The 12,602-nt window shown below is 34.2% G+C and overlaps 1 protein-coding gene across 1 annotated transcript in view; it reads left to right on the forward strand.

Annotated features, from left to right (window-relative positions):
* The first annotated feature begins 1,406 nt into the window (after positions 1–1,406).
* The window catches only part of rars1 (arginyl-tRNA synthetase 1), a 28,751-nt gene continuing 17,555 nt past the window's right edge, over positions 1,407–12,602 (forward strand). Inside the window, 7 exon segments of the mRNA XM_043234614.1 lie at positions 1,407–1,702; positions 2,305–2,442; positions 4,881–5,069; positions 5,140–5,248; positions 5,343–5,443; positions 5,570–5,691; positions 10,599–10,719. Of these exon segments, the coding sequence (XP_043090549.1) occupies positions 1,658–1,702; positions 2,305–2,442; positions 4,881–5,069; positions 5,140–5,248; positions 5,343–5,443; positions 5,570–5,691; positions 10,599–10,719 (825 nt within the window). The 5' untranslated portion in view covers positions 1,407–1,657.

Below are 12,602 nucleotides of genomic sequence, written 5' to 3' on the forward strand. Positions count from 1 at the left end.
CAATTTGCCCCATAGCTGCCATATCACCCATTTATTTATTATCTATAAAGAGTGCAAAATTTAAGTTCTGTAAGTAAAAACTTTTCTACATGGCAAAGTATCTGGAAAAAAGACAGACCTGTTGTGAATTCTAAGGTTAGAGTTACAGAACAATACATTCATTCTTTATTTTGTTTTATTGTTCTACTAACATGTTTGACTAAATAACCATGTAATTTCAAGTTTCAAGTTTTTCAAGTTTTTTGGAACACAGTGATCAAAATTAGAGAATACTTTAGCATAAAAGATGATTACATTTAAAATTGTGGATTGTTTTGCAGCTGTCAAAAATCAGTACAAAGTGTAGGAGGTCTTGCTTTACTTGACTTCTTGTATATCTGCGGCTGCAGGACATTCGTTTCTCACATTGCACTGGTGTGATCTCAGTCCATACTTCTTCCTGTCTCTTCCATAATTTGGTAACTGTAATTGGTTTCTTATAACAGATTTTCAGTCAGGGTTAGATCAAGACTCTGGACACTTCATTTCATTATTTCAATTTCTTAGCTTCAAGAAACAGTTCACCTTTACCTTCTCCTCCACCTTTCACTGAATTGGGGTTCAGTCTTTCTCTAGTTTTATGACAAACAATGTTTTCCATCAGACCCACATTAATTAAACTTGTTGTCATCATTAAAGTGACATTTGAACCAATTCTCTTCTCTCTACACAACATGCTACTCAACAAAGGTGAGTGTGCTTCAAACACGCCGAGACTTATCCTGTATCTGCTGAACTGGCGAGCAATTTTCAACTGCAGCTTTGAACTGATTCCCCAATCTCTTGCATTTTTCTTACATGGACTATAGCCTTTTTGTAGTACTTGAATTAATTAGTGTAATTGTAAATCTACAATATTCAAGAACTCACAGATTTGGAATGACCAACTGCAACATCTAAATGGGTCATCCTTCAGCCTTCATCTAGATAACCCCGTCATTGGGTTTCAGTCACCTCAAAGCTGCCTCGCATTTTGCAGTCTTAGTGACAACTGGATAAATGCTGCCAGTTAAATCTGTCATATAATAAAAAAAATTGCTTTAGGTGCCAGATTAACACCAGTAACTTGGACGTATTTGTAAGTGTTAATTAATTTTGATAATACTTCTTTTTCAAATATCTGCTTCAGAATAGTAAAATAATAACATTTGTTTATGCATAAAAATTGCCTGGTAGGTTTCGGGTTCAACTCAGAAAATCCGATTTCAACAGAAAGATTAACGATAGATTAGCAACCTTGTAGCTCACAGTAGTTCTGTCTTTAAACGTTTGTAAGTTAAATCGTTAAAAATAAATTCCCATACATGGAGAACTGAACTCTTCATTTGGAGAGCTTTTACTTCCGGGATCTGACTGTTGCACAACGAATCGTTCTGGGCTGCTTTTCCAGGCATCGTAAGCTTAAATACACCATAGACATATTATAACCAATGGAGCTACGAGCACTTACGATGCTTTTTATGTATTGGCTTTACAAACGCATCTATCGGATGGTCCCGGATGGTCCCGGAAATCGGAAGTGACGTGCTATAGCCGGTTAAAGCAGTTCTTCACGTTGCAGAAGTGAACAGTTTTAGACATTGTGGCTGTTTGTACCTCACTTTTTTTCTGGAAGAAAATGGGTGACCCTGTTGCCAACTATACTTTACGACTTCAGCAACAGGTCAGCTTTTTATTAAAACGTTAAACATTTTAGACGTAGTGTTCATATATTCACGTGCTTTTCGTTCTCTGACGGCGAACACTGAAACACGCATGTATGTCTTACAGTCACGATGGTTATTTTGTTTGACTCGGCTCAAAACTAAAACCTATGCCGGTGTTTTTGTAAAGGACGATAAATCGTAACATCTAGTGAACTTGCTGTTGTGAGTTATTACACGAATGCGGCTTTTTAGCGATCTGGTTTAATGAACAAAAAGACTTTTACTTAAATAGGTAAACCAGGGGCAGAAGGAAGTTTTGAATATGTTAGCATCAAAATTTGTGCATCAAATATATGATACAGCATACTTTAACAATGAAAAAGCATGCTGTTTCATATAAGCCTATGGATTTGGACTTGTAATCACTGTGAAACAAATCAAACAAAGTGAAACAAAAACGAAGTGTTAAACGAAGTGCTAATTATGACAACATTCACGCCATACTTAGTTTGAGCTTTGAAGCGTTTCCTTGTAACTAAGATATGCACTGTTTGACGTTCAAGGTGTTTTTTTTCTTGGCCTACTTCAGATTTGTTTATGGTTTTAATTTGGCATCCAGGAAGGAGAAATCAAGTTGCTCCAAGATGAAATAGATAGGCTGAGAGATCCACGGGAGCTGAACTTCACATCTTCACAGCTGGATGAGTTGCGGGAGGAGAATTCTCGTCTGAAGTATCGCCTGGACATTCTGAAAAGAGTGAGTGTGATATGCTTTTTCTTAAATCATTGTAGTGTAGCAAAGTTTGTGACCTAATGCATTAAGTCATATAATACATTTTAGACATTAAACTAATATTTTACTGAAAAATAATGTTGTTAGTGGAAATATTCATATAGATTGTTCTTTAAAGCTTTATTACCTTGTAATAGGATCATAAAACAATCTGCAAATGATGCATGCAGTGTTTCTCACATATGTGAATATGTGACACTGTGGTGGGTGGATCCAATAGTATGTTCCTGCATTACTGGAGACTGCAGTTTCACGGCCTTATTATATACGTTTTTGTATGATATACCAGCGGCTGCACTTTTAAGACCATAATTCTAGGATCTTAGTGGTTTAGTTTGTTGTAATCTCAGTAATATTTCTTTTTGTCAATTGATTAATAAATGTAATCTCATTAATCACAGCAATGGACTGTGTGATTAATCACAATTAACCACAAATTTTAAAATGCTAGGGTTTTAATGCAAGTAGTAAATGTGTTGAAATTAAGAAATGGTTAATACTTTACAATAAAGTGTAATTTGCTTGCATTAATATATTAGCATGAGCAAACAATTACTAACACAATTATTAAAGTAGTAATTCAACTTTGTTAATGTTAGTTATTAGTTTGTTAATTCAGAGTGCATTAATTAATGGTAACAAGCACAAGATAAACTGCACCTGTTCTGGATCTGCGTTAGAGATATCATTAGCATCACGCTACATAAGACAATTATAAGATTATTAGTACAATTTTACTCAAAACTCACTTTAAACCAGCATTTGAGTGTTCGTAATAACTTCCATACTTTTACTGTTGTTAAAATATGCTATTTATAGCTTTTTGTATGGTTGTAAAAATTATCATGTTATGAAAATATTGAAATCTCAAGAAAATCGCACACAAATCATAATCTGTGTTTATTATCGGTTGTCGTCATATTTCTGCTGAGTAAAGGCCTTAACATGTATGCTTTGGTTGAAATTCATGTTATTTGTAATATTACAGCCTTTCCGTTCAATTCACCCAAAAAAGAAAATTTCTGTATTTACTCAAAATCAGGCAGATTTTCACTCTTTGACAACAGGGGGTGCTTATGGAACAACAATAAGAAGAAAAAATATATAATTTCCCCCCAAATTTGTGTTAAAAGTTTATCTTTTAATTTAAAACAAGCTAGATTTTAGTACGTGATATTTGGGGAATTTTTTTGAATATTTGGAAATTTTGGGTTGTTAGCATTGCAAATGGACATTTACAAAAGGGGAATCAGTTTTAATGAACTGGTTCCTTTAATTTAAGTTTGTGTTACATTGACTATCCTAAAGGAATAGTTCACCCAATAATGAAAACGGACATTTACCCACCCTCAAGTAGTTCCAAACCTGTATGAATTTCTTTGTTGTGCTGAACTGAAGGAACAGTTGTCACCGTTGACTTCGATAGTATTTTTTTTTCTGCTATGGAAGTCAATGGTGACCAAAACAGCCTGAATACATTACATTACATTACATTAGATTCTGCCATAATTAACCTGTTATTAAAGGTGATTATTTTTTCAGTTTAACACGTTAAAATTATTTAACACCGTTAATGCTGCCACTTTACTCATAACTGGTATTTCTGTAATTTTTTTTTTTTTACTCATGAAGCATCTTTACAATCACATCAAATTTGAGATGTTTCAGGCGCATCGATCAGTTTCATCTGGCTCGCACCGCATGCACGTGTTGTATCCAGTATCATTTCTTATCAAATCACGAAAGATAGTACATGCATTTAATGTCGTGGTCAGTTATGGCATGAAGTTACTCAAAAGGTTATTTTAAAACTGTCTTAAAACTGTGCGTGCATGTAATATGTTATATATAAGTTACTTTAACAGCACTTCTGAAGTGGATTTCAAACTGTCCTGGAGCATCCCAGCACTGTCTCTCTTATCTAACACACTACTCTTCCACTCCTCAGTTCATTAGTAGAGACTGAAATGGGTCAGAAAAAATTAGAGAAAATGTGCATGTCAGATCCTCTGCCCTACACTCATCACTAAATTTCACTGAACTTATCTGTATTCTAACTCCCATTCCTCCTCCACCAGAGTTTTAGTGGAATGCTATCTAAACTGCATTTCCCATGAGCCCATACACGGACTGATTGTTGGCACACCTGTTCTCAGTTACTATTTAAACACAGAATTTACTAAGCCCAGTGCGAAGTATTGTTTTGTTTTGGCTTTTACAATTCTGATCTAATGTTTTTGCCACCTTAATCGCCTGCCTTGTTAACTTTGCTTTATCTACTTGTACATTTATCCTGGCCTTAAACCTGTGCCTGTATATGACTGTCATTCTTGTTGATACTGATTCCTGCCTGTCTGTTCTTGCATTCAACATTACTACATGTTTACGCTGTGTTTCCTCAGAGTCTACAGGAGGAGATGAGCCAAACTGACAAGGCTATGTTAAACATAAACCAGCTTTTGCAACAGATCTTTGGGGAGGCCATCAATACCACCTACCCTGGCCTAGAGAATCCACCACTTGCAGTTGCCCCTAACCAGCAGGCCAAGTTTGGTGATTACCAGTGTAACAGTGCCATGGCAATGGCTCAGGTCAGTTTTATTTTTGAGTAAACTCTTCTGTTTTGTCTCTTCAAACATATTTGAATGTACTTGTTTTAAGATGATGAAAGCTAAAGGACAGAAGGTCAGCCCCAGGGAGATAGCAGAGAAGATTGTCCAAAACATTCCCAACAATGAATTAATTGAGAGAACAGAAATCGCAGGGCCAGGTTTGTTCAGAATATCATTAAAACCAAGACCATTTTCTCCCCTACTGATAAATAAATAAATAAATAAAATAATAAAGTACATATTGGTTTGTAGGGTTTATCAACGTTCATCTCAAGAGGATGTTTGTTTCTAAACTCCTCTCAAACCTGCTTGTGAATGGAGTGAAGCCTCCATCGTTGAAGAAGAAAAAGAAGGTAGGAGTTTCACTTTAGTGTTGAAATGCATCGTAAAATAGTGATATAAACTACAATGCAGTTTTATCCAGTGGTTTTTATTTGTACTTTTTCAAAATTGCATCATTTGTATTTTTCTTTTTTTAGGTTGTTGTAGACTTCTCATCACCTAACATTGCAAAAGAGATGCATGTGGGTCACCTTCGGTCCACGATTATTGGAGACAGTATGTGTCGACTCTTTGAGTTCCTGGGTTATGAGGTGCTAAGGTTGGTGTGTATTAGTCGTGAAGTTTAACTGTGAAGTTCAACTTTAAAAAAAAAAAAAAAAAGAAGAAGCTAATCTTAATGTCTCAATCTTAAATGTTTTAATACCGGGTATGAATTTTAGGATTCGAGAAGACCTCTGCTCTTAACACCTTGTTTAGTTTGATAATAAGGATTGTTTGATAGGGGCTGGGGCTGAAATCTACAGGACGGTATCTCTCCAGGAGCAGGAGCAAAGCCTGCTGCCAAATATTAAGTTCAGAACCTCTAGGCTAATCTTAATCAAACAGAGTGGTCCTAACTGAAATCTAGTTTGAGCGATGAATGGAGCTCAAATATAGTTCAGGTATATCATGGCATACCTGCAGCATCAGCAGGTATATAAATTCATCTGTAATCACACTTGCCATAATCTGTTGGAGACAAGCGCCTAATCAGCCTTGAGACACATTTTTGGTCACACAGACAAACGTTGAGTCCATTCTCAGTTCTGTTGCACACACACTTGTTTGTTGTTCACCTCAAGACAGCTTCAAAATGCTAATCCATTGCAAAGAGACTCCCTTAACAGTCTTCTAGTTCGTCACAAACACCCACTTCTCCGTTCAGCATGTCTTCATGAAGTTAAGCCATGTTTCTTTTCATACTCATGCTTAAAGTTATCAGGAATTAGAAATGTTTTTTTTGCCTCTGAAGACCAGTGAACGTACAAGGTAATGTTTTTTTTATTTAACAATCCAATTTTATGTGATCTTCATTATGATAACTTGCAGGGGAAAAACATAAGAAGATAAAGACAATAGCCTATAGTTCATGTTAATTCTGAGTGCATTAACTGCAGTTATGTACTTTTCCATTGTCAGAAGTTGTCAATGGTACCAAAATAGCAAGTCATACCATACCACTTTTTTGTTACCCTTCTGTAAGGGTACCTAGTACAGCAAAGGGTTTCAAAAATGTGGAGCTAAACTCATTGAAGATTTATTTGCCTAGAATTGTTACTTTAGCGTGATTCAACAGAATCCCTTGTTTTGCTCTGCTGTCCATGAGTTTATTTGCATTGGCTTATTTACGTGAGTGCGCAAACACACAAAAATATGTGTATTTTATCATTTTATATTTTAACACAGACAATAGTCATTTCTCAGTTTGCATTCTTTTCTGTTTCTGTGGAATTATGAAACATTGATTTCCAAAACTTTCCTGTTATTGTGTCATGAAATGTAGTTTTAAAAAGTTTCTCAGGCAAGAATGCAGAATGCAATTTATAATTTTTTTTTATTCAGTACCATTAAAAATTTGTTTAATTAAAAAGTCACAGTTACAGAAGTTACTAAATGACTTTTGTATTTTGTAAATCATTACAAAGCATTTTTGTGTTTCGGCACCAAATTTTCATTTCGGTGCATCCCTATAGTATTCTGTTATGTAAGAAAGTTTGAAATATTAACTAATATACTCTGTTGAAATCTGATTTTTAATTCAGATGTATTCTGTCATAAGTCATTGCTTGTTGTTAGGGACTTGGAAAAGTCTCTTAAGGGTTTGAAAAGGGTTCTAAAGGGTCACCCCCTTTCTAAGTAATGAGCCAGTCACTAAAAATAAAATTTGGCATTTTTGGCTCGTAAACCATTTATCGTAGGCTCAAAAACATGACTTTAATTTTTTCGCTCTACAACACACCATTTTTTGCAAAATTGATCTATATCTGAAACCTACTTTTGTGAACTAGTCCTAGGTTTTCCGCCCGATCAAAACCAAACCACTGCAGAAATATTCTATGGATGAAAAAAATTAGAAATTTAGATTTTGACGCAAAAGCCAAAAAAACGTCTGTGCTAACGTTAACCAAATATTATTTGAAGTATAACTCTGGAACGAACTGAGATATCTTCACCAAACACGCTACACATGTGTATAAGCTCACTTAAAAAATAGGTATGCAGCATCTTGGTCCAAACTGTGGGAGTGATTTATAAAACCAAAACTTTATGAAACTTGGTAAAAACATGTCAGGTGACTCAACAATTATCCAAAGTTTCATGGAGATCCAACCATAGGTAGTGCTTAAACCGTTACAAAGGTCCCCAAAACACAGCATTATTATGGAAAATGACAAATTTCAAATATTCACATGAACATTAGATTATCATGTCTAATGTTGTCAGTCTAATTGTTCATTAAATATTCTGTGCTATGTTAAAAAAATTGCGAACTAGTCACTACAGAACAATTCTATGGACTCTCTAGATCAATAAATCAAAAACATGTTTAATTGTTGTTAGCATATTGTCCTTTGGTTAGCTATAACGGGGTCATGTACAAAGGGGTGCGGCCAAGTATACCAAAAACCTATAAAACCTGAACAAAAACACTTTACAAATTAACAAAACTTGTTTAAAATTTGACACAATCTCTTTACAATCATGCAAAGTGATGTAAAATGACACACAAACATTTTAAAAGAGAAGACTTGCAACACTATCACCTATTATTTACTTCAAATACCTAAAATTGCCATACAATGTATTGTTCATGTATGCCTATGTTTGTGTCTGTGTGTTTGTATTAATATAATAGATTAGCCATTTAATTTCTGTGTGTGTGACTGTGAGCCTATTGTTCGTTTGTGCTTCACTGTCTGCAATACATCAAGGTTGGCCTAAACCCAAAAGGCCTTAAATTGCTCGAACCCCAGTCATTGCTGCTTTGCAAATTGCATTTAATAAACAACAGTCAGACACACGTGCATACATATGTTAATACTAATTCTGCCAATCTATTAAAAAATGGAATCTCAAAAAAAAAATCTTAACATGTACGCATGGCTGAAAATCATATTGTTTGTCATGTTATGATCACCAGATATAACTTGCATTCAACGTATAATCCGCATTAGTAAAAGGATCTATTTTCATGTTTATTTGTTTATATACACTTTGGATGACCACAGTACATTATAAAAGTAACCAAATAAAACCCATGAACAGCTCTGTAATTTTTCCCATGACTACATTTACAAAATATCTCAACTGTGTGTAAAACTATGACCCTGGCAATACTGGTTCGCTGTATCCTTATGAAACAATAATAATAATGATAGATAACCTTCAGTGCTGCGATTAATGGCAAGAAGTTGGGCTCAAATTATTGATTTGCGTTAAAAAATATTAACCCCTTTAACCTTTTTTTTTGTTTTGTTTAATTGCATGTGTTAACATTGACAGCTTTAGTGTATACACACACAATACACAAACATATATGTGTATAGCCTACTCGCTTGTATCGATCTCACACACACACATTAATATTTATATTTAGATCGACAGGTTATCCACGCTGTAACTAGAAATATTTCTGTATTTGTAAAGGCATCTTCCTCACTGACTCGCCTACTAAATCACATTTCTCTAGGGTCGCAGGTACCATAGCTACATTTGTAATTATTCTTTAATTACTCTTGCTAGTACATCATCTTCACTCCCTGCTTGCCTAAGGAGATAATGTTTGCCTACATTTTGTTAGGGGGATATAACTTGAACATTATTTCTTCCTCACATGGAGTTATCCGTCGTTATGTCCAATATGCATCAATTTTCTAGTTAATTCTCACCAGTCTCATCTGAGAAAAGTATTCCTGATCATAATTGTCTGATGCGCATATGCACACTTCAGGGCTTTGGAGGTTGTCATCAGATTGATTAAATTATACAGGATTTCTGGGAGATGCGTGTTTTGCAATCCTTTAATGTTCCACCTGGAAACAAAAATGCAGTGGCGCTGAACCAACATTACACTTTTTAATGTCTTCAGATGGCCCAATTCTCACTTCAAAAAAATGGATTTACTCACTGTAACATATTTCGGTTCTTTGTTGTTGTTTTCTCTTGTTGTTGTTGCCCTACTTTCTGTTAATTGTCTCATTGTGTTCAGGTGTGTCTAGTTAATTTAGTAAGTATGTGTGTATATAAGTTTCAGTTTGCTTCTGTTAAATAGTCTGGTCTCGTCTTTAATGTGTGTGGAAATCTGCCTGCTTGCCTGCCTGCATTATTAGTTGCTCTTGTGTAGAAAATTACATCTTCATCGAGCGCTCCTTCCCTCAACTACACCGTGACACTCACTCTATTTTAATGTGAAAAACTGCATGTATTTTACAAAATGTAAAGAAAGAAAAAAAATGTGTATATATATATATATATATATATATATATATATATATATATATATATATATATATATATATATATATATATATATATATATATATATATATATATATGGAGAAAATTATAATTAAAATTTCATAAATATTGCATAATATCATAAAATTGACTCAAAATCATAAATAATAATCTGAAAATATTTTATATATATATATATATATATATATATGAAATGTTGGATAAAAAATTAAAAGATAAGCTACAATGAAAGTAAGCCCCAGTAGGTGGTAGCAGTAGAGTCTTTGAAGGATGCCTTCAAATGATTTATTCAAACAGCTGATTCATTCAAGAGTTAAGCAAGTGCCTGTCCTTATTAATGGACCACTGACTCAAATGATTACAAATTAAAACGTGAATCAGTGAAGTAAAATCTACTTGCATTAATGTCAAGCTCTGTTACTGTATGTAAATTCAACCTGCCAGAGTGGCTAGTGGGAGTGACCATGTTACCCATTTGGTGGGGTTGCGGGTGTTAATGCCAACCCCAGCTTTAGGGCAAAATTCCTAAGGAAGTACTACATTATTAACAATCTCCAAAATTAAATCCACCAATCAGTGTAATCATTATCATTCACAGCAATGTTCAATGTTAAGAAAAATGTTCTTCTACTAGGCTAGCAGAAATCTTTGTATTCAATAGTGCTTAATTGCTTTTTTGTTGTTTTGTCTTTTCATTTTTTCTGCCAGGTTGAACCATGTTGGGGACTGGGGGACACAGTTTGGAATGCTCATTGCTCATTTGCAAGACAAGTTCCCAAATTATCTCATTGTTTCTCCACCCATCGGTGACCTTCAGGCTTTCTACAAAGTGAGTATCTCTTATGTAAAACCTTATGAATGTGCTCAGAATTGGGGAGTGACTGCTGATCAGTTTAAGCTTACTCTACATTACTTTATTAGTTATCTCCCTGGAGTCCCAGCCCGGACTGGTGTGATCTGTCTCGTATTTTCTTTGATTGTAATCTGTGTGAGACCAATGCAATGTCCAGTTTTCCAATCTCAGTTTAATATATTGGTAACACTTTAAAATAATGTCCAGTTGTAAGGCATTTATAAGTGATTAGTTAACGAACCAATCCTTTACAAAACATAACTATGTGCTCATAGATAAGATTAATAAGTGATGCTAATATGGAGTTATAAATCATTTACAAGTGATTAGATGATGATTAACTAATCATTTGCAAAACGGTACTACACTGAAAAAAAATTGGAGTAGGATTTAAGTAATGTTTAGCATTGGAAATTATCTCTGATTCACCAAAATTACAAAATAAGTACATTTATATCTCAGTTTAGGTCACAACTTATAAATCTAGCATTTGGAAAAAGCATGTGGTTTACTTGCAAACATATAAGTAGGTGAATAGACGGCTTATTCAGATAACATGACCACTCAATGTGGATAGTGTTTGAGTGTTAATGTTAATTAACAATGAGTAGAAAATTAATTCCAGATGTCACTAAACTAAACTAAACCTAACAACAAAGGTAACCATAAAACAATTTAAATACAACTCAAAAACAGTGAAAGGTTCGACCTTTTTAATTATTCATGCCCCAGTGCATGATGAGAAAACGGGATCATAACTTGATGTAACTGATATTTACTTGTAAACTAACTTGTAAACCCTTATAAACTAAAATTCCAAGTAAATAATACTTCAAAAATATAGTTTAAACTTTTATTTATACAAGCTTAAATTTAGTACTAGTATATAATGTACTTTATTGTTTTATTGTTACTAAATTAATGTAGAAATTCAACTTTTTATTTAGTGTTTACTTTACTTATTACGGTCTATATTAGGGATGCACCGTAATGAAAATTCTTGCAATTGCATAAATTAATATTAACATTTCAAAGAATAAATCAATTACAAATGCACAATATAAATGCACAGTATAAAATAAAATTCAAACTAAAATGTTTAACTTGTCCCCCTGCTCGTGTAGATTAATTAAAAATGTACATGCCTACTGGCCTGCTGAAAGGTTGTAAATAAAAAAGAAAAACATTTTTAATTTAACCCCAGTGGAACATGGTATGAATACAAAAGAATTGTGGTGGCAATAGTGGAATTTTTTTTATATATATAGAACTAACTAAGAAGTTGCTGCTGTTCTTTGAGAACAGGCTAGGCTTTTCTAAAGTATACAACAACAGCCTTTAACACTATGTAATGTAGAGTGACTGAGGTAGTGTTCTTGTGCCAGACTGTGCATCAGCAGTCACTGCAACATGGTAAACTGCTCTTAGCTTTTCCTGCACTTTTTATTCTCAATGCTATTCCAAACTGGTATGAGCGTGTTGGAAACACATTTCTGGATGGGGAGGTGGGGGTGTGTATTTTAGGTTCAGAGTTTTGTCATCTCCTATCATTAAAAAGACAATATAAATAACTACACAGCATTATCATTAGCAACTTAGCTCATTCTATTTTCTCATCACATACATAGTCACTCATTTATGCAGCGTGATAATTTTCCTAAACCATGGGGAATCCATTGTTGAGAAAGGCAACATCCCTTTTACGATAAATGCAATTACTGTCCATTGACTCTTTAGTGAGTTAATGAAGTCTTCTGTGTCAAAGTGAAAAGTGTAACCTCTGCTTCTCTCACTGTGACAGAAGGGCAGGTTGACAGAAGGACAGGATGACCTGTCATTGAAGATGAGTTTATATAACA

Source organism: Puntigrus tetrazona, unplaced genomic scaffold (genome assembly GCF_018831695.1).
Source record: "Puntigrus tetrazona isolate hp1 unplaced genomic scaffold, ASM1883169v1 S000001179, whole genome shotgun sequence".
In the NCBI taxonomy this organism is placed as follows: domain Eukaryota; kingdom Metazoa; phylum Chordata; class Actinopteri; order Cypriniformes; family Cyprinidae; genus Puntigrus; species Puntigrus tetrazona.